The following is a 23,672-nucleotide window of genomic DNA, read 5'->3' as shown; positions in this document are numbered from 1 at the left end:
GGATGGCACCTCTGCCCCCGAGCGCTCCCCAGGGAGCCTTTTTAGGACCATCTAATAAAGATATTATTTTTTTTTAAGGAGCCTGGCTCTTTTCCCTGGTGGGGGGTGCATGCTTCTGGAGGCAGAGGAGGAGAAGGTCCCCCCACGATTCCCCAATGTGGAAAGAGGTGTTAAGGGCTGGTAACCAGCAGCGCCTTGAGCTGCTCCACAGAGAGAAGAGCACTGGAGCGGCCCGGGCTGCACGGAGCCTGCCGCAGCGTTACCAAAACAGATAGATTTATTCCTCTGGCGCGGGGGTGCCACACACCGCACGCGTGCGCACAGGCCTGCACTCTCCAGCCACGCGAGCCTGTCCCTCACTGTCCGTGGCTGCAGCAGGGGCTGGGCAAGCCACCGGCAGCACAGCTCCCTCCCTCGGGCAGGTGCCGGGCAGAGGCCGCAGCGAGGGGTGCTGTCTGTCGGCCCCCGCGCTCCAGCCCCAGCCCTCTGAGGGGCCGTGGCAGCAGGTGGATGGGTTAGCGGGGGCCTGTCAGACTGTCGGTCAGCACAGGGAGGGGACGCAGGGCGCTCACCTGCCCGGGCTCCCCAGCAGGAACCTGTGGGGACAGAGATGGTGCCGTCAGCCGCATCCCTAAGACACCTGCGCCCCAGCAGCGCCAGCCACAGGCACTCACCATTCCCCCCGTGCTGCCACCGCCTCCTTCCGCACCAGCCTCTTCTTGTCATCCAAAGGCTTGGCCAGCGCCCGGATAACTCGGGCCTTGTACGGGAGCAGCTGCGGGACAGAAAGAGCTCTGGGTGAGAGCGCTGGATGCTGGCTGCCCCCAGGAGGTTTGGGAGCCCCTGGTCCCCCTCCATGCACGGGCAGGCAGCGGGCCGCTGTGGGAGCACTTACCACCGTGGTGGGCAGGCTGGTGAGCGCGTGGGCACAGCGCAGGGCGGCGATGCGGACAGCCTAGGACAGACAGACAGACAGGGGTGAGGGCAGGGGCGCAGGAGAGGGGTGAGGGTAGGGAGGGCACACACACACCATGGTGGGGCTGGAGGTGAGGCCGAGGAACTTGGTGACCAGCGTGTCCACGTGCAGGCTCATTATCTTGGGAGCTTCGAGCAGCAGCGGCTGGAGGCAGCTCAGTGTGGAGAGCTGCACCACGCGGTCTGAGCAGGACAAGGCCTCGAGCAGGAGGGGAAGCAGCTGCGGGTGGGGAGGCCGCAGGAGACGCGAGTCACTCCCAGCCGTGCATGCTGCACTGCCACAGTCCCCCCACCACGGCCAGCTCTCACCGTGGGCAGCTCCGTCACCAGCACAGGCTTGGGGAGGTGATTGAGCACATGGGACAGGCCCTTCAGGTAATTGGCTTTCACGTCTGCGGAGAGCAGAGACGGTTACAGGCAGCCAGGGGAAGGAGGGGACGCTGGCTCTAGTCCCCTGGGTAAGGGGGGGTCACAGGGTGGCCACTCACCGGGGCCAGCCCCGTGGAAGCCCTGCACCAACTTGGGGACGTTGTCGGTGAAGAAGCGCTGGCGGAACATGATGCGCACGTCGGCGTGGCAGCCCTTGTGCAGCACGTCTGGGGACTCGGCCATGAGCAGGGAGAAGCCGTCGGCTGCGGCGGGGCCCAGCTCGGTGTCGCTCAGCAGGCCCAGGAGCTGCGTGGGAGAGAGCCCTGAGCTGGGCACCCTGCTGCGGGGGCTTCCCAGCTGGGAGCGGGGGGAGCGGGCGGGCTCCGCCGCCATCACCCAGCCCCATGACCACCGACCTTGTCCGTCAGGCGGGAGCTCAGGGGGTGGTAGCGCAGCACCAGGGCTTTGGTCACCTGTGCGGGCAAAGCGATCAGCGCCAGGCTGGCCCCCGGCTCTTGCCCACTCCCACGCCCAGGGCAGGCCTTACCCAGAGCAGCAGCGCGAGCGCCTGCACTCGGTGGGGCCCCTCTGCAAGGCCGGGCTCCATTGTGTTCACCGCAAGCTGCAGGATCTCATCCAGCTGCTGCCCTGGGGAGACGGAAGGGACCGGCTGAGCCATTCCTCTGTTGGCGGTGGGCAGGGACCCGCGTTGTCCTGCCCAGCCCCCTTACCCGCCGGGTGCTTGTTCACCAGCCCAGCAAAGCACTTGGCAGCTGTGGTGGCCGTGAAGGGGCAGTTGCATGAGCAGCTCAGCGCCAGCAGCTCCCGGAGAAGCCGTTCCTGCTGAGGAATTGCCACCTGGAGGAGACACGGAGTGTGTTACAGCGCAAGGCCACAGCTGCTCCCTCCCTCTGGCCCTGGAACTGGCTGCGGGCCCAGGCAGGAGGGCGCTGGGCCAGGGCCCCTCTCCACCCTGCTCCCCACCAACTCACGTTGCGGGGCAAGGAGCAGACAAAGGCCATGAGGAGGGCGACCAGACGTCTCTGTGCCTCCAAGCACTCCCCATCCTGCGGGGGAAGAATGGCGCCCACGTCATCACAGTCCTTGCTGCCGGCCTGTGCCAACATCCTCATTCCCTGCCCCTGTTCTGGCACCCCAGCCCCAAGCACCCAACGCACCTCGAAGGGCTGGAAGGAGCAGGGAAAACTGTTCTGGGGCAGGAAGGAGACCTCTCCATCCAGGAAGAGGGGCACCACGTGTGACACGCTCTGGGCAGCCAGCCTAGGAGGAAGGAGACATTGCAGTGTGCTGCGCTGGGAGGGTCCCTGGAGAGCTCCTGGGCAGCTCCTGGTAGGCGCAGGGTCCCCTGGAACAGATGGCAGCGGGGTGGGGAGGGGGACACAGCCTGCCCCTCCCCGCGGTGCAGTGCCCGGCGGCCACCCCAGCATCACTCACTCAGGGCTCAGGTGAGTGGTGGCAGCACTGATGACGGGGACCATGGCAGCCAGCACCTCCTCCTCCAGCAGAGCCTTGCCCAGCAGCGGGTGGGTGCTCTCTGCAGGCAGTGGGAGGAAAGGGACGCGCTAGAGCCCGCTGCGCAGAGCGGGGAGGCAGGCACAGCCCTCAACCTGCACCAACCCTGGGGCAGGGCTGCAGGACCAGGGAGCCCGGGAGCTGCCGGCTCTCCCTTCTTCTGCTCCAGCCCCGCACCTACCTTGCGCAGCAGCCTGCACGGCCATGGCCAGCAGGCAGGGCACCACGGTCCGGTGGTAGTACCAGCAGCCTTCTGCATCCTGCTGGCACTGCAGGGCCACGTGGTGCAGGCTCTGGCACACGGAGACCACATCCTGGGTGTTCCCGGCCTCACTCCCTGTGGGGCACAGTCACCGTTACATCAAATCGCCACTGCACCGACCCGCCTCATCTGGCCGGGATCCCGGGGCCATGCAGCCCTCCCTACACCCCCTCCAGCGGTGGGATTCACAACCCAGCCCCGGGCTCCTCGCCCCACTGCCATCCCCACTCTTTCCCAGTCATCACCAGCACCAGAGGCAGCTCCTGCCCAGACGTGCTCCACGGAGCTGCCTGCTGTGGGCTGCGTTACCTTTCTGCGCCTTCCGGAGATGCTGCAGCAGGACAGGGACAGTCTCCCTCACGATGCTGGTGTGGGTGGACACGGCTGCCAGGGCCCGCAGGCAGCGCTGCTGCAGGAGGCAGCGGTCACGGGAGCTCTCCTCCTCCCACTCTGAAGAGGAAACACACCTCAGAGGGGTGCTGGGGTGACCCCAGGCCCCCCTGCCTGAGGGCTTTCAGGGTCCAGACCCTGCCAGGTGGACGGGACGAAGCAGCACAGCAGAGCTACCCCGTGCCAGGCCCACGGTCCCCTGCCCGCTCTGTGGCTGGGCAGCTCCTCCCCACAAGGCTGATCCTGGCCGCACAGGCTGGCTGCCAGCACCGGGCACAGCCCTACCTGTGCCAGCTCCGCAGCGCCTGCGCTGGGAACCCTGCCCGGGGAGCACCAACCTATGCCATCGGGCACAGCCCCACTGCCTGGTAGGAGCCAATGGGGACAGGACAGGCTTCACCTCGAAACCAGACATCGCTCCCTTCCCAAGGCCGCCAGCCCTACCTGACTGCAGCTCCTCTTCAAGCCTGGGTACCATGCGTCCAGAGAAAACCTCTGGGTAGACAGGGGCCAGAGATCCGGCTGCTTCCATCGCTGCTTCGCTGCCAGCGGGGAAGAGAGTGGGAGGGGTGATGCGAGCACTGCAAACCAGGGGCTGCTTGTACACCCGCTGCACAGATCTGGGCCAGAAGGTGCCTCCAGAAACCCATTTCTCAGCAATCTGTCTTTTTCACCCTACCGGCAGGCAGAGCAGTGCCCTTTGCTTTGACAGGCCCAGACTTCCTAATTTCCAGCCCATAAATCTCCTGGTTTATCCCTTTGCTCTCACACCCACATGGTCTGTTAGCTCAGGCAGCTCCCGTGCCTTCCTCCAGAGCACAGCCCCTCCCTGCAGCAAAGCCAGGCTTTGTTCCTCTCCCCAGAGCGTGGGTGACTGCAGTGGCACCAGCCACCCCTCACCTGCTCTGGGAATCCTCCTCACGCAGAGCGAGACGGATGAGGTGATCCACAACCAGCTCCAGGTCAGAAGGAGACAGGAAGCCTGGAACAAGAGCCGTAGAGGAATCCTGCCCTCGGCCAAAGGCAAAGATGCCGGTGTTCCGGCCAGCACCTTTCCCCCTCACCCAGGCTAGCAGCAATGCAGCAGCATGCCAAACACCAGAGGTACAAGGTGCGCAGCACACACAGGCAAGAGAGAGACCAAGTGTCCCTGGAGCTCATGGCCTGGGTAGAAAACGCTGTCACTGCTGCTGTGCACCTACAGGCAGCAGGCAAGGACGTCCCAGCAGCCACGTGGCACCGTGCCTCCCAGAACCAGGGGACACCTGCCTCTGCCATCCCAAGGGAAACAAGGCACCAACCTTGCAGGGAGCCCAGGACAGTCAGCGCCCTGATCCCGACCAGCTGCAGCTGCACGCTGGGATCCGTCAGTGCCGAGAACACCACAGAGCAAACCTGGGCTCGAAGCGACAGCAGGGTGCTCTCATCTGGAGAGAGAGGCACGGAGTCACCGCCTGCATCTGGCTGTCACCACACAGCCACCACCACAGCACCCGACAGACCCTTTCTGGGGCCCTGCTGGTTGACACCCAGCCATGCAGGGTCCCTGGGACAGGGCACATGCAGCCGCCCGGGTCAGTGAGCTTCCCTTCTCTGTCAGCATCTGGGAAGGTGAGGTCAGAGCCAGCAGCCCCCCGGGACACGGGTGCCTCCAGAGGGACCAGCCAGCCTCACCTTCTTCCACAGGTCCCCACTTCTGCTGCAACTCCAGGAAGCCCAGCAGCATTTCCAAGATTGTCCTCCTCTGGCTGCTCTGTAGGGACACAAAGGCGTAACCCAGACCACCGTCACTGCTGGGACACAGCTACACCTCAGCCCAGCACTGCAAGGCCAGAGGGTGCCCACGGGGTCCCCACCTGCAGCCAGGAAGGACACCCAGTCGGACACCCTGCTCCCACCATGCCCTGCAGAGCCAGCGGGTGCGCTCGGCCCTGCCGCCTGTGACCGCAGAGCCCGGGGTGCCCCTCACCTGTGGGTGCTTGGTGTACTGCTCCAGCAGCAGGGGCAGGACGCTGCCGGTGACACGGTGGTACGCGCGGAGGGACGCGCCCGCTGCTGCCTGCAGGAGTTTGGCGCTTGGCCACACCAGCTTCATGTCGGGCTCGCAGAGATGGTGCCTGCAATCTGAGATAGGCTGGGCGTCAGCGGCACCAGCAGAGCCCCTCTGCCTCCCGCGCGGGGACGCAGCTGGTATCTAGCTGCTCTAGGTGAACCTGGTTTGGCAGGGAGGTTGGACTAGATGGTCACCAGAGGTCCCTTCCAACCCCAACCGTTCCGTGATTCTGTGATCTGGGCTGGGACGTGCTGCCAGGCCGCAGCTCTGAGCTGCAGCACAGCCTCCCTGACAGAGCTGCTTTGCCCTGCAAGCCCACAGCACAGCCTTGGATGCCCCAGTCTCAGCAGAGAGGAAACCAACTCAATCCAATAGGCATTTCCTACTGTGCCCCCTCCTCCTCCCTTCCCGCAGCCAGTTCCCTTGGAGAAGCCAACAGTGGCTGTGAGAGCTAGAGAGAGAAGAAAGAGGCTTCAGACAGAACAGGAGGGCAGATCTCTAGCTAGGAGCATACTTGCAGGCCCAGGGCAGGGTAGGTCTCTCTGCTAGCTACCTTGCAGGATGCTGCTGAGGAAGGAGTTCAGCAGGTCCTCGGCATCAGAGCTGAGCACAGAGCGGGAGAGGCAGGCAGAGAGGGCATGCAGTGTGGCCAGGCACTCCGCCTCGACCTTCTCACTCGCTGTCTGGAACACCTGCAGGAGAGGCCAGAGGATGAGCTAAGCTCTGTGCTGACCCCAACTGCTGCCTTCGTGCTCCCAACGCGGGCTGAAGGGCCCTGGCTCCCACCTCGCCTCCCACATGTTTCGAACATGCAGTGTGGCACATTCAAGCCCCAGAGATGCGCTGACAGCGCTGGCCTGTCCCCCCACTTTTTAGCCGGGGCTGTCCAAGGCCACAGGCAGGGGCTGCTGGGAGATATGGGCCCTGCCTGGTCTGGCTGTGAACTCCTTCTCAGCAGGAGCCCAACTGTGATGGAGCATTTGTTAGGCGCCCTGCAGAACTCACCTCCCTGCGCAGGGATGACCAGAGGCTGGGGAGGAATTCCTGCAGCTCCTTCTGCCCGTAGATGGCACAGCAGGCAGTCTGCAAGAGGGAGCCAGGAGAAAGCATCAGAGAGAAGCCAGTACCAAGCGGACACAGAGCAGGGACACTGCCCATCCTGGCAGGCTCATGCTAGACTGCACGAATCACTCCAGGGAGACAAAAAGAGGAAAGAGTGATGCAGGCCAAACTAGGACCCTGGAAATTGTGTCTCTACAAGGGAGAGTCTCTGGTTGGCAGGCAGAAGGGCTCAGAGGTGGTTGACTGCTGCTACCACCGGCCAGCTGTGGGCTGAAGGGAGCAGGGGATCCCTCCTTACCAGAGTCTGCAAGGAGTCCAGCTTGGCACTTTGCAGGTCTGAGTCCATCTTCTCAATGAGCAGAGGGAGCAGGAACTGCAGAGAGAAGCACCTACACTCAGCCCACCCTTTGCACCACCTTGTCCATGGCTCTGCAGGGCTGCAAGCTCAGCCCCTGCCAAGAGAGCAGAGATGGAGCAGTACCTGCAGCAGGCAGCCCCTTCCCAGGGTGTCAGCGTCAGCACCCTCCCCTTGCCCAGCCCCAGCAGCAGACAGGACTGCCCAAGTGCAGGCTCCTGGTCCCAGTTGTTCCCTTCCCACAGAGCCACAGCGGAGCTGAAGCACTGCGAAATGCAGCTGGTGCTCAGGGAACGCTGGGGTGCTCAAAAACCCCCTAGGAGCTTCCTACCTCAGCAAACTGGGGTGTGGAGGCCAGTACGGTCCTGAGGCTCAGGATCAGGTCTTCTCTCTGGATGCCGTGAGGGTCATTGGGGGGCTGGAAGGGAAGCAGAGAGCAGGTCACCGGTCAGGAAACCTCCTCACCCAGCCACCAGCCAAGGCTGCACCACCTCATCTCCAGCAAGGCAGCAGCAATGCCAGTCACTGCAGCCAGCCTGGCACCGGCTGTCAGTCTGGGTGCCATAGCTCACAGCCAAACACTGCCCAGTCAAGACTCTTGCCCACCCCCTTCCCCCATCTCCTCGAGGGGACACAACCCCCTGAGAAAACACCAGAAGGAATAGGCTGGGGCACAGGGCAGACTCACTCACTGGAGTAAAGTCAATGGGGAAGTAGCAGGACGTCACTTCAAACAGCTCTTCCACAAAGGGACCTGCAAGGAAGGGACAGAGGACGTGAGCAGCGATGGTAGGCAAAAGAGGCACAGCAGCTATGCCTCGCACCCATGACAGGCTGGTTCTGCAGCTCCTAAAGCATGTCAGGGACAACGCCAGGTCTGGTCAGACCCAAGGGCCGTCCCTCCAACAGCTCCCAGAAAAGCAACATGTTCCCCTGTCAGCTCTGCACAGCAGGCACAGGCTCACCCAGGGCGTAGTTCTTGGCAATGAGATCACGCACGATCTGGAAGGCCACCAGCAGGTTGCGGGGATCCTTCTCCCCATCCATCACCTGGATGAAGCCGAAGGTGAAGTCGGCACCCAGGCCCTTCAGCTCTGCAGAAAGAAGGAGCATGAGCAGATGCAGGACACCAGACCTCATCAACATGGCATGAGATCAGCCCAGTTTCCCCAGCCCCGCAGCCCTTCCAGCTCCCCCCAGGCAAAGCAAGAGCCTTCAGAAAAAGCGAAAGCCAGCCATTCTCCCAGCCTGGACAACCCCAGAGTGGTTCTGGCATCTACCCCCTCACCTTCCTCCCTGGTGCCCATGAAGTTGGTGATGATGCAGTAGACGGTGTGGCGGTCCAGCTGCAGCAGGGACTGGAGGGAGGAGCAGAGCAATCAAAATAAACCTCCACACACAGCATGATAGCTACCCCCCACCCAAGGGCAGGACCCCCAGCAGCTCAGCTGCTGCTTCCTGGCACGAAGATCCTATTTCCCACATGGCAGGTGTGCACATGCCTATACGATGGCACCTGGACATGACTGTGTCCATCACTGCACGGACGCTCCATCACAGACACATCAGGGCCACACATGCTGCCTAAGGCCCTGCCAGCATAAACAATCTTAAACCGGAGGATGATTTGCAGGCTGGGGTCACTTTAACACAGCCTGGGGAACAGGGCAAAGGAAATAACTCCCCCAGGGCTGAGAGAAGAGAGAACAAGGGCCAAACAGGATCCTCAGTGGCTGTCTGCCTCTCGGTCTGCAGCGAGACACGCTGTCCCTAAGCTCTGCAGTAGCACTGCACTGCTGCTGCTGAAGGATGCGCTATGCTGCACTGCTACCGAACATGCTCAGGCCTCAGGGCAGGCAGGCCCAGACACCCGGAGAGCAGGGACAGCAGGACGGGAAATCGCACTGCTCACCTGCACGTGCACCTCCTGGAAGATGGCCTTGAGCACAGACACCGCTAGCCCCGGGGACAGCACCTCACACATGCTCTGGGGACAGGAAAAGAAAAGCAAGAACAGAAAACCACGATGACAGACATAAAACAGAGCTCCTGCCCCCTGTACAGCATCCACCTGTGGGATCCTCTCCTACCCTGGGGAGAGCTCACCACCCCCACAGAGAGGACAGGACACCTCTCACGTACACTGCTCCCCAAGGTGGGCAGGGAGGGAATCCTTGCCCCATTGCCAGCACGGGGCAGGAGATCAAGGCAGCCTCCTCTCTCCTGCCCATCTGCAAAGGGCACAACAGGAGCACTGAGGAGATAGGGCAAAGCCACCGGGCAGGAGCTGGAAGCCCAGCTGGGCCCTGCTTAACATGCTGCTCCAACCTATACCCAGGTGTTGCACCTTCCTGGCACCGCTCTGCAGCACATCCCAGGGCTGGGGGGCGCGAGCTCACCAGCGCTCGGAGTCCCTGGAGCACCGAGGGGATCACGACATGATGATCTTGCAGCCGATTCTCATAGAACAGGACCAGATGCAGCACTGTCAGAAACAGACACCAGCGTGTGTTAGTCTCAGGAAACACAGCTGCCGGGCGCCAGCCGCACCTCTGCCAAAAGCAGCTGCCAGATGAACAGCGAGCAGATCTTGCACTGGTGAATGGGATTAGCTGCCACTGATGGGTGCACCCACCTGGCTCCAACGCCTTCACCCTCCCCCCGTCAACAACTCACGTGTGAGCGCAGCGGGGCAGCACCCACGTCTGGCGGCCGCAGAGGTGCTGGAGCTACCGAGAGGTGTCTGCCCCGGCCTGTCCAGACACGTGGGTGCAGACACCCGCCAGGAAGCAGCGGAATCCTGCTCAGCCGAGGCTGGAGGATGTCGTGGGGTGCGGCGCAGGGCTGGAGCAGCAGCTCCGGCTTCCCCGCGCTGGCTCCACAACACGTTCCCGGCCCCTGAGTCACGGCCACGGTCGCCTGCACACCCCGGCCCTGGGGAGCGGCAGCAGGAAGCCAACTGGAAGAGCCGGCCTGCAGCACCCTGCGCCCACAGCCGCTGCAGACGCCCCCCTCCCCAGGAGGCAACCTGACGCAGCACTCGAGAAATGAACTGCGTGCGGAGGGACACAGGGGGATGTGGGGCCGGCTGGGGGTGTCACAGCAGCCACTCACGCCCTCCCAGGGGGCTGGCTCTGCCACCTTCTCCAGAGCTCCTGGCAACTCGCCTCTAACCTGTCTTGCTCCCCTGACGCTGCCAGGCATCCCCACTGAACCTCCCCACCCTCAGCCACCCCTCCAGAGCAACCCAGTCCCCATCACAGTCACCAGTCACTCCAGCTACACCAGTAGCTACTCTGTCCCTACTCTCTGCACAGCTGCTCTCGGCCCTGCCTGGCACCAGGCTGAGACTTACAGAGAGCCAAATGCCAAGGACTAAGCACCTTTTCCTTCCATCCTTCCCTTCCTCCACCTCACTCACCAGCTGGGCCCCCCTGCCTCACCAGCCTGCTGGCACAGGTTCAGCTACCCATCAGCAAGGCCCCCAGTCCAAGCCAAAGTTTGGCAGCATGTAGGGGCTTCCCCTGTCACCAGCCAGTTGCTACAGGGCATTTAATGTAGCCAAACCTTCTTCCTGCCTCCTTGAACACGGCATCTTCCTCTCCCCACTCCAGTCCTCCACTCGACTCTCACCCTTACGCTGCTCTCCCCTCCGCCCCAGGGCTCCCCCAGAGCTAACCTGGGCAGGCCGCAGGGCTGTGGCATCACTCACTTCATGAAGGACAGTTTTCCTGTGCTGAATCACTACCCAAGGATTTTGACATGCAGATGTGTCCCCAAGGCGTCCCACGTGGCAATGAGCATGCCTGGGTGTGCAACACCCACACACTGCCGGGGGCACCAGCTGCAGCGCCAGGGCTTTGGCGTGTTCAGGGAGTGACCAGAATTGCGTTGGGAGGCTGGCAAAAAGGCTGCAGCGTGAGGCCCCATGCCCTCCTTGGACTCTGACTCGAGAGAGACACATACAAAATTGTCACGGTGTATTGGGTTTGTGTGGCAAGGTTTTGGTAGTGGGGGGGCTACAGGGATGTCTTCTGTGAGAAGCTGCTGGAAGTTTCCCCCATATCTGATACAGCCAGTGCCAGCCGGCTCCAAGATGGACCCACCGCTGGCCAAGGCCGAGCCCATCAGCGATGCTGGGAGCGCCTCTGTGATAACATATTTAAGAAGGGAAAGAAAAAAACTGCACAATTTTACAGCAGCGGAGAGAAGAGTGAGATGTGAGAGGAACAGCTCTGCAGACAGCAAGGTCAGTGAAGAAGGAGGGGGGGAGGAGGTGCTCCAGGCGCTGGAGCAGAGACTCCCCTGCAGCCCGTGATGAAGACCATGGTAAGGCAGAGTACGGCCCTGCAGCCCATGGAGGTCTATGGTGGAGCAGATAGCCACCTGCAGCCCAGCGAGGACCCCACAGTGGAGCAGGGGGATGCCCAAATAAGGCTGTGACTCCACGGAGAGCCCATACTGGAGCAGGCTCCTGCCAGGAGCTGCGGACCCGTGGAGAGAGGAGCCCATGCCAGAACAGGTTTGCTGTCAGGGCTTGTGACCCCGTGGGGACCCACGCTGGAGCACCCTGTTGCTGAAGGACTGCACCCCGTGGGAAGGACCCACACTGGAGCAGTTCATGAAGAACTGTAGCCCGTGGGAAGGACTCACGTTGGAGAAGTTCATGGAGGACTGTCTCCTGTGAGAGGGACCCCACACTGGAGCAGGGGAAGAGAGTGAAGTGTCCTCCCCCTGAGCAGGACGGAGCAGCAGAAACAATGTGTGATGATCTGACCACAACCCCTATTCCCCATCCCCCAGCATCACTCGGGGGGAGGAGGTAGAGAAAATCTGGAGTAAAGTTGAGCCCACAAAGAAGGAAGGGGTGTGGGGAAGGTGTTTTTAAGATTTGGTTTTGTTTCTCATTATCCTGCTCTGATTTTGATTAATAATAAATTAAATTAATTTTTCCCCAAGCCAAGTCTGTTTTGCCCATGACGGTAATTGGTGAGTGATCTCTCCCTGTCCTCATCTTGACCCACAAGCCTTTCATTATATTTTCTCTGCCCTGTCCAAGTGAGGAGGGGGAGTGACAGAGCGGTTTTGGTGGGCACCTGGTGTCTAGCCAGGGTCAACCCACCACACACAGTGCTAAATCAATCTCTTTGCCAACTGCAGGACAGACATCTGAGTGGCACAGGCTTTGTCCCCAGCCTGCTGGCAGCTACTCGAGGACCCAGAGCAGCCCTTACCTTCCTTCTCCTGGAGCAGCGAGTAACACTGGAGCAGGACTTGTGACAGCAGCTGGATCCCTCGCCCTCGCGTCCGAGGATCTGTGTTCTCCAGGCAAGACCTAACCCAAGTGGGGAGAAAGCCCAAGAGGCCTGTTGTGAGCAGGGACTCCCAAGCAGGAAGCACATCCTGAGCAGACACATTATAAAACCAAGAGGTGCCGCTCTCTGGGCAGGGGGGCAGTGGCCCAGCCCTGTCTGACTTGCCGGCAGGGTGGGACCAGACCCCTCTACCCCTGACTCTTCTGAACGCGTGCACCCGGCCCCACAGCCACGCAGCAATAAATCCAAGTTCTCAAGTCAGACCCAACAAATTGCTCTTGCACCATGCTCTGCACCTGAAACTCAGGCTCCCAAGTTCACAAGGTCCAAAAAAGGGCAAAGCCTCTTACAGTGAGGCAAACCCAGACCCAGGAGAAACGAGCCTCCCCGAGTCCTAGGCCGCGACAGCTCAGCGACAGAAGCAAAAGCTGAATGCCAGTCAATTCGTGACACGGTGATGTGCAGCTGTGTGCTCGGGCAGCTCCTGCTGGGGACAGTCCCAACTAAGAAGCGACCTGCGGCTCACTGCCAGCCACAATGCCTCTCCTCAGTCCTGGGAGAGCATCAAGAACTGCTCCGGCCTTGCTCTTTCCCAAACAGCTCCCAAGTCCTGGGAGGGCAAAGCACCATTCAGGCCCCGTGCTGCGAGCAGACAACATCCTTGCAGGCCTGCGTGCTGTGGTGTGTCTACTAGTGCTGAAGCTAGCTCATCCTGGACAAGCATGCACACTTTTCCTTCTCACTGTCCCTCCTTGCAGGAATCTCCCCTGCAAGGCCCCTACGTCATGTATAACATGTATAAGGCTTTGCTTACCCCAGGGCTTCCACAAGCTGCAGCACAGTCCAGCTTCCATCTTTCACCCCTGGAGAAAAGAGGTAAAGAGAGTGAACCAAAGAGACTCCCAGACCGTCAGTCCAGCATGGCACTGGAGACAGATACTGGGAAGGGCCCTGGCACCTCAGCAGCAAAAGCTGGCCGAGTTCCAGGACCTGGCTAAGCACCGGAGGAGCCACGTGCACTCAGCTGGTGGAGCTGCCTCCAGCCCTGCCTGCGAACACCTACGGGACCAAGAGCTGCCTCGACGGGATCAGAGCTGAGAGCAGGCAGCAAGGGGTGAACTTGCCTGCCCTTTGCCTCTGTCCTCTTCCTGCAGCCTGGCTGCATCCATAACCAACACGTGGCTCCCAAGAGAAGCAGCCTCACTGTGCTCCACTTTGCTGAGATGACAAAAAATGCTTCTCTAATGTGAGTAAGCCAGGAGGCGAGAGATGGCAGCTCCTCAGGTGCTTCCCGAGGAGAACTGGCCGAGCAAACACCCCAGAAGCTAGCGATCGCCCAGCTTCCCACCTTGGCTCTGCCACTTCCATGCTGAGCAAGACCTGCACAAGCTCCCTCCAAGACGGAGGGCCGGGAGAAAGGCAGAGGAAGACGAGGCGCTGGGACTCCTGGAGTCTGTTTCCAGCTCTGACTCAGACATCCCACCAGGTTGCCTCACTCACCTCCTGCTTCAATATTCTTGCAACTTCAACTGGGGGAAGAGTCACTCCTTGGGAGGCTTTGGTAACCGACCTGCTGCATCCTACAAGAGCTTTGGCAGAAGGGCAGGTTCTCCACTCCCACCACCCACATGACACCTTCCCAGCCGGAAAGTGCTGAGCATGCCCTGAGGTGAGACATGGGGTGGGAGGCGAGGGACTGCCTCACCTTCAGACCCCTAACCTGTAGTTCAGGTGGCAAAGGACACTGCTGGGAAACAAGCAGCACCCCTCACTCTCTATCTGGACAAAACAGCTTTCCCCCACACAAAAAGCACCCTCCAGTCACCAAGACTCGCTGTCTTTGCCCGGAACTCTGAAGGGCCCTGTTCAATCCCTCTTCCCTGCTGAGGTCTTGCCTATGTGACTGACAGGGCACCTATCCCCTCAGAAGCCTAAAGCTTTCATTCGTGGCTTTCCCAGGCCTTGTCTCAGCTAGTGTCTCCTGCTGTTGCAAGCACTACAGTTACTTCCAGTATTAAGCTATGCTGTTCATCTGAGAGCAGTCTCTGGGGATGGGAGAAGGGATGACCGTGTTTTCTGAGAGCAGGCAGCCCCGACTCCAGAGCCAGAGCTTCCAATCCTGCTTGGCACAGCAGGAAGAGGGAGCGTGGACTGAGGGACAGAACAGATATGAGGAGCTGCGAGGAGGAAGAGGAGCCCAGCAGGTCGCAGAGTCGACAGGCACAGCCTGAACAGGAGGTGCCTTGAGCGACAGCTGTAAGGTGCTGGCAAAATTTCTTGCAGCAGAACAACAGTGCAGCAGCAAGCGGGTGCTGTACACTGACCCAACACAGGGCGGACTGCTGGCAGAGCTCGTATGGCCCCTTCACACCCTCCCAACTCCCCGCTCTGCAGGCTCATGAAAAGCCCTCATGCATCTGAACCACCACGGAGAAGGACCGAGACAAACGCTGTCTCCGCAGCCAAGCACTCTGCTTCTCTGCCCTTTCAGAGGTCGAAAGCAGCATCTACCCAAAGCTGCTGGTTTCCTAATCAACAGGAAAAGAGCTGAAGTGTAATGATCAAACCACAGCTGGCTACTGACACTCCCCGTGGTCAGCGGCCCCTTCGCTTGGCTACAGCGAGAGAACTCACTCCGTTCTCAGGGACGCGGGGGTGCGACCAGCTTTGCCTCGCGTGGAGGGACCAGCACCAGCCCCGACGGCGAGACCTGCGAGCACTGCCTCCCGCTCGCAAGCAGAGCTGTGCAGGCCACAACTCCAGCGCAAGCACAGCTATAATTGGACCTGCCTCATCAGCACAGCAGGCGCAGCGGCGAGCCTGTGAAAATTCTGCCTCCGCATCTGGCAGCAGCAAGTTCCCAAGGATAATGATGCACCCTGAATCCCAGCACTCCCTTTACCAGGGGTATTCTGGCGTTCCGGTAGTCCGAGAGGCTAAACAGAAGCAAGGCATTTACCCTTCGCTGCACTGTTACTCGGAATCAGTCTGCTCCCTTTCCTGACATCTCTTCCTCCCTTTCCCACAGTGTCCTTCTAGACATAAATCACTTCTGCAGGATTTCCATTCTTGTCTCCCCCACACCCTCAAAACGTGAGCACAGCATTCACGGGGAGCATGTGACGGACTGCTGTAACAGCAGTATCCTTCCCTCCCCACCTTTTAATAAAAACACGTTCAGCCTCCTTCTGCCAGCCGCTGGCCCGTGCAGCCCGGGCCGCCTGTGACGGCACCGAGGTCCTTCTTCCACCTGCCCAGTCACACTCCATTTAGTACTCGGCAACACATGGGAGAAGCTCAACGCATTTCTTCCAACAATTGCACAACAGCCACAAGGTTAGAAAAAACCTCCCCTTTCGCTCAAGGATGCGTGATGCAATTTAATACTTTCTGATGTGTGATTCTATACCAGGTCAGAGGGGCCAGAGGACACTCGCCAGCTCCCTCGCTTGTCCAGGTAGGTTTGCCACGAGGGCCATACGGCTGACGAGAGCCAGGGGGGCGGGGGCAGCCCTTCTCTTTGCACGTCTTCAGAGAGACAAAGCTTTCTGCAGACACTTCTGTAATCTGACCATAGACGACAACAGCAGTTGTAAGGTTATCTTTCCCCCTTCTATCCCAAATACGTCGGAGGCTTTGTGCAATTCTTTTGAAACATCTTGAATGTTATGTAGTTCAGTGAATTCCTCCAAATTTCCTTGGCATTTTCTTCACTCTGTGTTACACGGACCACCAGGTTGCCTTTCCATTTCGCCAGCTCATCTCATCACCAAGATACCACAGATCAGTTCACAATCCATCAGCCTTGGGAAAGGCCGATAAGCTACCCCTCTGTGCAACTTAGCCTACGTAGCCCTTCTCTGCTCACTCAACTCTTTTACAAAGTGTGCTGGAGCCACTGCCTAGAAACACAAATGTGCTGCCTTATCCTTAAAAAGCCACATTCCTGAAGCTGCAAATTCCCTACAGTAACAAAGTCACCAAATCACTGCTCCAAGCAGAATGTCAAATTAACCAGGGAAACCAAATGCCTCAAGCCCTGCCAGGAAAGGAGAAACCACTGAGAGGACAGTCAGAGCCTGGGCCCCAGAAGGAGGGACCAGAGAAGCCAGTGCATCAGTCCTCTCCCACAGCATCTCAGCAAGGCCAGGAGCTCCCTCCCCACTGGCACATTCTCTGCCACCCAGCCATGGCCACCAGCTGGCCAGTCATACCCAGTACCACCCACAGCAGCTCCCGCTGCACCCCCAAACCTCCACTGCCAGGGCCTGCAGCCTCATACTCCCGTCAGTTCACACATTCCATGCCATATCCCCCACACCAAAGCCCCATTCCCTGCTCCAGGGTAGCCCCCTGCACCACCAGTAGCTCCAACACATTCACTCCCATCCTATGCTCTAGACCAGCCATCTAAAACCCTGACCCACCCCATAGATGACTCTGCCTTCACCCCAGCTCCCAACAGCCCCACCTCTCCCCACACCCATCTCTGCCTCGCACCTAGAGCCCCCCACCCGAGCTGCTGCCCCACACCTACCCCACAGCCCCTAGTCCTTGTCCCCCCCTGTCAGCGCCCAGAATCACACACAGAATGGTCGGGGTTGGAAGGGACCTCTGTGGGTCATCTAGTCCAACCCCCCTGCTGAAGCAGGATCACCTACAGCAGGCTGCACAGGACCTTGTCCAGGCAGATTTTGAGCATCTTCAGCAAAGGAGACTCCACAACCCCTCTGGGCAACCTGCTCCAGTGCTCCATCACCCTCAGAGGGAAGAAGTTCTTCCTCCTGTTCAGGTAGAACTTCCCATGCTTCAGTTTGTGCCTGCTGCCCCTTGTCCTGTCGCTGGGCACCACTGAAAAGAGTCTGGCCCCATCCTCCTGACATCCACCCTTGAGATATTTGTAAGATCCTTTCTATCTCCTCTTCTTCAGGCTAAAGAAGCCCAGCTCCCTCAGCCTCTCCTTGTAGGAGAGATGCTCCAGTCTCCTCACCATCCTCGTAGCCCTTCACTGGACTCCTCTAGTTCTCTCTTGAGAACTCTCACTCTTCTTTCTTGAAGTGGGGAGCCCAGAACTGGACACAGTACTCCAGACAGGGCCTCACTAGGACAGAGTAGAGGGAGCGGAGAACCTCCCTCGACCTGCTGGTCACACTCCTCTTGATGCACCCCAGGAGACCAGCGGCCTCCCTGACAACCAGGGCACACTGCTGGCTCAGAGCCGCAGGCCCTACCCATCCCCCCCCCCCGCCCCACAGTTTCGCCCCGCACCGCCGACTCAGGCCCCGCACCCCCACTCCACGGCCACGCTCTGCCCGCGCCCCGCCCCACAGCCGTGCCTGTGCCCTGCCCCACTCTGCACCCTCAGCCCTGCCCTACAGCCGGGCCTACGTCCACCCCCACACCCCCGCGGCCCCACGCCCCCCCGCCCCGCCCCACCGCGCCCCGCAGCCGCGCCCACCCGGTACCTGCCGCCACCTCCGCGGCGCGGCCGTCCTGCTGCCCGGCCACGAAGTCCTGGACGGAAGCGGCGAGCGCCGCAGCTCCCGCCCCGGCCCCGGCCCCGGCCCCGGCCGCCGCCATGACACCCCACGCCCAGGGCAGCGGCCGCCGGCCCTCCCGGCGCACGCATGCGCCGGGGCCCCGCGCCGCCGGTGGTGACAGCGCGCGCGCACGCGCGCGGCGGGAGCGCCCCCTCTTCACCTCCCCTCACCCCTGGCGGCGGGGGGGGGCGGGAACGACAGCCGGGTACGGTGGGGCGGAGGGGACACAACTGCTGCGGGAGCGGGCGCGCGCACGTGGGCGGCGCCGGTGGCGGCGCGGCGCGGGCGGCCCCACGCGCACCTGCGGGGCGGGGCGGGGCGGGGCGGGGCGCGGGGTGTCTCCGGCAGCGGGGCGGCCCCGGCGCTCAGAGCCGGGCGGGGCGGCTGCATCGGCGCCGGGCCCCGCTGTCGGGCGCAGCGCAGCGCCGAGCCGGCCCGGCCCCATGCCGAGCGCCGCCGGTGAGCCCCGCCATGGGCGGCTGCGTGGGGCGGCAGCGCCGGGAGCGGCCCGCCGCCGGGAACCTCCGCAAGCGAGCAGGTGAGCCGGGCCGGGCCGTCCCGTCCCGCCTGGGCACCCGCGGGATCGCGGGCACCGGGGCGGTCCCGGGGGGAGCGTAGGCACCGGAGCGTTCTGCGCGTCTCCCGTCCCGGGGCGTTTGCGGGGTCGGGGTGCCCGGCTCCTCCCGGGGGGCGGGCCGCAGGGTGGCCGGTGGCCCCGCACGGCTGCGGGGCGTCTGCCCCGGGTCAGCGCTGTCGGTACAGCGGGGTGCCGCCGGCGGAAGGTGCCGGGGACTCGCGGCTCCCCGGAGTTACCGGCAGCCGAACAGACGGGTGCGATGAGGCACCGTCCCGGGATGCTGCCCCGGAGGGTCCCGGAGCCCACGGGGATGGGCGCGGCCGGCGGAGGGGCCGTGGGCCGGCGGGGTGAATCACGCCTGCCTTCCCCTCGCCCGGCTCCCCGGGCCGGTGCAATCGCAGCCGGTAATTACCGTGTTTACGGCAGAGCGGCGGGAGGGGAGGAGCGAGGTGCGTGTGCCCGGGGACGGGGCGCCCGGCCCCCGCCCGCAGCTGGGGTCTGCCCGTCGGAGGGTGGCTGCCGGGGGGCCGTCCCCGCCGAGCCAGCCCGCCCCGGGCAGGCCCCGCTGGCTCGGGGCGGGGTGATGGTCCCCCTGGAGCCGGCAGCCCTGCTCCCCCGGGGCCGCAGCCCCCCGCCCCGCTTAGGTCCCCAGGGGTGCAGGTGCCTCCTCTCCTGGGGTCTCCAGCTGACCGTTCGCTCCGCTCGGCGCGGCTGGGGGCTGTTGCCTCGCACCTCGGGGCTGTGGGTGGGCGATCAGAGCCGGGTGTCTGCGTCTGGGTGCTCCCCTCCTGTGCCGGGCAACAGCCCACTGCGGAGCCTGCGCCTCCATCACCGCTGCCAGGCTCTCCTGGGTGGACGGTGGTCCCCTCCCAGCACCCTCAGCCGCTGCCACTTCCTGGCAGCGTGTCTCTTCCAGGGGGAGGGGGCTGTCCCCGCTGCCGGGGTGCCCGGGCTGGCTCCTGCCCTTGCTTGCGTGATGCCACCAGCCTGCGGGAGCCGCTCGGCAGGCGGTGGAGGATGAAGCAAGGCTGCAGCTGCCCTCGCCCGCAGTGTGGGGACACAGTCCCAGGCTGGCAGGTCCCAACACGCAACGTTGGCAGAGAGGGGTGCTCTGCCCGCCCGCCTCGGCTGCCCCGGGGGCCCCGCCAAGCAGCCCGCCTGCCCGGCCGGCTCCTGCTCTGGCTGGGGCTCGCTGTGACCCTGTGCAGAGGGTTCTTGCCGGGGCTCCCTGCGGCAGGTGACAGTGTTATCCCGGGGGTGGCCAGCCTGCCGCAGCGGAAGGAGCAGGGGATGCTGGTGGCATGCAGCATCCTGACCCTGCCTGACCCAGGAGGGGACCAGCCAGCACCACTGGAAGTCGTGTCACATCCCATCTAGCCGGCATCGCCTCCAGGACCTGCCGACTGGGGCTGCCCGAGGCTTCAGCTGGGCAGGGAGCGAGCTCCAGCACAGGGGAGCCTCCGGGGCACAGCCACTTGCCTGGGGGTCCCCGCAGCGGGGCACCGCGGGCGGCCGAGCCGCGGGCAGGGCGCTGCGGGCGCAGGGCAGGAGGCAGGCGGGCAGGCTGCCGGCCAGATCCTGTTGGCTCGAGTCCGGGCGCAGCGAGTGGCTGGACCTGTCCGGTGGTGCTGCCGCAGAGAGTTGCACAAGGGGCCAGGAACAGAGCGGCAGGAGGTGATTAGAGGCTGCGGGGCCCGGCTGGGCGGCAGCAATAAATAGATGAGGCTTAAGCCCCTGCCTACCTGGGCAAGGCTGCCGGGCACGCCTGCTCGCACGGGGCAGCCGCAGCCTGTCCCCGCTCCCTGCCACGGCTGAGCCCTGCGGCTCTGATCCTGCACCCGGCCCTGGGCCAGCCTCTTCCCTTTGCCGGGAGCAGAGCCGGGAGGATGGTGCTGGCTGGGAGTCCTGCATGACGGTCCCAGCTGCGAGGACGCGTGCCACAGCAGCATGGTGACGTGGTCCCGGCTGTGTCCTTCAGGCTGGCCGTGGCTGCTGCTCCGCTGCCCTCCTGGGGCAGGTGACGCCTTCAACCTTGCTCTGTCCTGCGGTGCTGCAAATCCTTCCTGCCCGGCACCGTGACTGCTGAATCGGCAACGCTGGCTGCAGCCGGCTGCCCTCGCTCCTCCAGGGATGCGGGCAGGGTGCTGCCTGCCAGGGATGCTCCGCATCCAGCCCTGGGGTCGCTGAGCTCCTGCGCCCCATGGGGACCCCTGGGGTGGGTGCCACATGTTGCGGTCAGCTCTGGGCTGGGCGCTCACTGGGAAAGTGGGTGCTGTGCTGGCTCCAGCGGTCTTGGGACAGGGCGAGTACAAAGAAAAGGTCGTGTAGTGCCTTGTGTCACTGCACACTTGCCCAGGAAAAGCTGCCTGGCGAGCACGGCTTGGCCTGCAGCTGGCAGCGGTGGCTGTGCCCAGTGGCTGGGGTGTGTGGCATTGACTTGGCTGGCAGGTCACTGTGCGGGCATGGGCATCCTCCCTGCCTGGCTGGGGCTCGGCATCACCCGTGTCCGTCCCCGCAGGAAGGGTGCTGGCTGGCCACCCCAGGGAGAGGGGTGGCAGGAAGGAGCTGTTGTCACTCATTGTCCCCAGCTCAGCTGGGAGTGACAACAGCTCCTTCCTGCCCCACGCTTCCTGCCCAGCCATGGCGCCGCCGGGATGGGGCTGTTCCCACGGGGCTGCAGCCTGGTGTGGGGGTGGCCCAGTCCCCTGGGCAGTGCTGGCTGCTGGTGGTCCCGCGGGATGTGGTTGGGGGCTGTTTCACAGAGACCCAGCTCAGTTCAGCCCACTGCTGGGGCTGCTGTGGGCTGGCAGCCCCCCACCCCAGTGACGCACTCTGCCCCCCGATGCCCTGGATGCTGTGTGCCTGCCACCTGGTCCCTGCCATCTCAGGGTGGGCAGAGAGGACAGTGAAGTCCTGCCCCCTCGGCCAGGGCTGCAGCTCAGCCCACGTAATCCCCTTCCCGCTCCGACTCACCAGCTTATTTCCTGGCTAATTCCCCACGCTATAAATACTGCTCTGCCTCAGAGGGCCCTGAGGCCCCGTGGCCACCCCACGGGGCAGGGGCTGGTCTCCCTAGCATGGGGGCAAGACTCCTTGCTCCTCCTGGGGACGAAGGATGGCACCTGGGGGGGCAGCTGCTATGGGGCCAGTGGGACCTTGGGCAAGACTAGTTTTAGCTGAGTTCGCCCTGGCTGTGCTGGGGACTGTCCTGCACTGGGCAGGGCAGTCCCTTGGACACCACTGTGCGTGCTGTGAAGGGTCCCCCGGAAGCTGTGGGGATGGGGAGGTGGGGGGCTCAGCGCCCAAGGGGGAGCCCCATACCTTGGCTGAGCATCCCCCCCCTGCCCCCCCACTAGGCCGCAATGAGCCCCTGAAGAAGGAGCGTCCCAAGTGGAAGAGCGACTACCCCATGACGGCCGGGCAGCTGCGAAGCAAGCGGGATGAATTTTGGGACACGGCACCCGCCTTCGAGGGCCGCAAGGAGATCTGGGATGCCCTAAAGGCAGCTGCCTATGCCGTGGAGGCCAACGACCACAGCCTGGCTCAGGCCATCCTCGACGGAGCCAGCATCACTCTGCCCCATGGTGAGGGACGGCACCGGGGATGTGGGTGGGGTGCATGTTGAGTTCCCCATATCTGGGCACATGGGGGTCCCAGGCTGGGGAGGAGAGGGGTTCCCAGCTGCCCTCCATGCAGTTCAGCTCAGCCGACGGGGGGGGCAAGGCAGGCTCTGCCTTGCTGCCTGGGTGGCCCTGTCCCCATTTGGGTGGTCCATGGGGATGCCCACCCACAGCATCTCACCCTGCCATCCCCAGGCTCTCTGACGGAGTGCTACGATGAGCTGGGCAACCGGTACCAGCTGCCTGTCTACTGCCTTGCACCTCCCGTCAACCTGATCCTGGAGCGGAGTGAGGAGGAGGCAGCAGAGCCGGCCGAGCCCCTGCCCAATGCCCGGCGGGAGTTCACCCTCAAGGTGCGGCTCTCCACCGGCAAGGACCTGCGGCTCAGCGCCAGCATGGGTGACACCATCGGGCAGCTGAAGAAGCAGCTGCAGGTGCAGGAGGGCATCGACCTGGCCTGGCAGCGCTGGTTCTTCTCAGGCAAGCTGCTCACCGACCGCATGCGGCTGCAGGAGACCAAGATCCAGAAGGATTTTGTTGTGCAAGTGATTGTTAACCAGCCCCTGCCGCCCAGGAACTGAGCCACCCCCCACTGGTTGCGGGGAGAGGGCAGGGGGCTGGGGGGCAGTGGCACCTCTGGGGATGCCCTGTGCTGCATCCCAGTCCTGCCGGAGCCAGGGCAGCCCCTGCTCCTCTCCCCGAGGCTGCCTCCTGCCTGGGTGACCCCCCAGGAAGCTCTGCACTGGGGCTGTGACACCGCGGTGGCCCCTCTTGGCTGAGGACGTGGGCACGTGCCATGTTTGCTGCAGGAGGTTCGAGACCAAATGTGTCTGGGGCAGTCAGCGTGGCTGGGGCCCTGCTGCCGGGCTGTGCCGCTGGGGAGAGGCTGTGACCCACTGGGCTCTGGCTCCCCCGGGCCAGGAGGCCCCAGGGTGCTGGGCTGGGCGGAGATGTCTCCCCTCTGTACATAGTCTGTATTTATCAATAAAGCATTTTCATCCTTCCTTTGGACCCTGGGGCAGGCTGAGGGGGGTCTGTCAGCTGCAGCCACAAGAGGTGCCTGTCCTACGTCTGCAGCCATGTCAGGATGGGCACCCCACTCTGCTCCCCAGTGCCACCCTGACCCTGGCCCACCAGCCCTGGCTCTTTGCCTGACTGGACCCTTCCCCAGCACTGCCAGCGTCATCCGATTGCCATCCTGGCTGCTCGCTGGCATGGGGCCGCTGCCTCCTCTTCCCAGTGCTCCCCTCCAGAGGTTTCAGCCTGTGTCTGTCCTGGGGCCGGTGGGACAGTCCACGGAGGGGGACAGTCCCAGGACTGCCTTTGCAGCCACCATTGCCTGTCCTGGTAAACACGGTGCCTTTCTGCAGCCAGAGGCTGTGGCATCTGTGGGACAAGGTGCCCAAGGGCAGCCCTGGGAACTGCCCAGGAGGGTGGCAGAGACGTGCCCCTGTCTGTCCTTCTCCCGGGTCCCGTGCTGGGGGCCCGTGCCCAGCGCATTAACTGTACCAGCGCAGGGCAGCGCCAGCCTCATCTTACAAAGAGGGAGAGCAAAGCCCAGGGGGGCTAAACAATGTCCTCGCTGCCGGGAATAGCTGCCGGCTCTGCCTGCTGCCAGGCT

At 63.1% G+C, this 23,672-nt stretch overlaps 2 protein-coding genes across 2 annotated transcripts; one reads left to right on the top strand and one right to left on the bottom strand.

Annotated features, from left to right (window-relative positions):
• Positions 1-250: 250 nt before the first annotated feature.
• On the bottom strand, positions 251-17,893 carry MMS19 (MMS19 cytosolic iron-sulfur assembly component). The gene is made up of 31 exons (XM_075423565.1): positions 17,780-17,893; positions 13,129-13,177; positions 12,234-12,334; positions 9,399-9,484; positions 8,912-8,986; positions 8,288-8,357; positions 7,965-8,093; positions 7,692-7,753; positions 7,331-7,417; positions 6,943-7,017; positions 6,588-6,665; positions 6,136-6,274; positions 5,499-5,653; positions 5,204-5,282; positions 4,831-4,956; positions 4,430-4,511; positions 3,974-4,071; positions 3,449-3,589; positions 3,059-3,214; positions 2,800-2,899; positions 2,523-2,625; positions 2,337-2,411; positions 2,076-2,202; positions 1,892-1,992; positions 1,761-1,817; positions 1,464-1,650; positions 1,285-1,367; positions 1,031-1,195; positions 896-955; positions 675-775; positions 251-596 (listed from the first exon to the last, which is right to left on the bottom strand). Exons 5-31 carry the CDS (start codon positions 8,981-8,983, stop codon positions 569-571), a joined length of 2,736 nt encoding a protein of 911 aa, XP_075279680.1. The 5' UTR covers positions 8,984-8,986; positions 9,399-9,484; positions 12,234-12,334; positions 13,129-13,177; positions 17,780-17,893; the 3' UTR covers positions 251-568.
• Positions 17,894-18,275: 382 nt separating this feature from the next.
• UBTD1 (ubiquitin domain containing 1) lies at positions 18,276-23,037 on the top strand. Its single transcript, XM_075424224.1, has 3 exons — positions 18,276-18,392; positions 21,788-22,015; positions 22,247-23,037. The coding sequence occupies exons 1-3, from the start codon at positions 18,326-18,328 to the stop codon at positions 22,630-22,632; spliced, it is 681 nt and encodes a 226-aa protein (XP_075280339.1). The 5' UTR covers positions 18,276-18,325; the 3' UTR covers positions 22,633-23,037.
• Positions 23,038-23,672: the final 635 nt, after the last annotated feature.

Source organism: Opisthocomus hoazin, chromosome 6, assembly GCF_030867145.1.
Source record: "Opisthocomus hoazin isolate bOpiHoa1 chromosome 6, bOpiHoa1.hap1, whole genome shotgun sequence".
NCBI lineage: Eukaryota > Metazoa > Chordata > Aves > Opisthocomiformes > Opisthocomidae > Opisthocomus > Opisthocomus hoazin.
This window is presented reverse-complemented; position numbering and strand designations above follow the sequence as displayed.

What these genes read in the sequence shown, in the direction of transcription:
- UBTD1 (XM_075424224.1), top strand. Translation starts at nt 18,326, where the DNA reads ATGGGCGGCTGCGTGGGGCGGCAGCGCCGGGAGCGGCCCGCCGCCGGG. An exon ending in GAACCTCCGCAAGCGAGCAG is followed by an intron (nt 18,393 to 21,787) that starts GTGAGCCGGGCC and finishes CCCCCCCACTAG; the next exon opens with GCCGCAATGAGCCCCTGAAG. An exon ending in CAGCATCACTCTGCCCCATG is followed by an intron (nt 22,016 to 22,246) that starts GTGAGGGACGGC and finishes TGCCATCCCCAG; the next exon opens with GCTCTCTGACGGAGTGCTAC.
- MMS19 (XM_075423565.1), bottom strand. Translation starts at nt 8,983, where the DNA reads ATGTGTGAGGTGCTGTCCCCGGGGCTAGCGGTGTCTGTGCTCAAGGCC. An exon ending in TGAAGAGGAGCTGCAGTCAG is followed by an intron (nt 3,590 to 3,973) that starts GTAGGGCTGGCG and finishes TTTCCTCTTCAG; the next exon opens with AGTGGGAGGAGGAGAGCTCC. An exon ending in TCTCCGGAAGGCGCAGAAAG is followed by an intron (nt 3,215 to 3,448) that starts GTAACGCAGCCC and finishes TGTGCCCCACAG; the next exon opens with GGAGTGAGGCCGGGAACACC.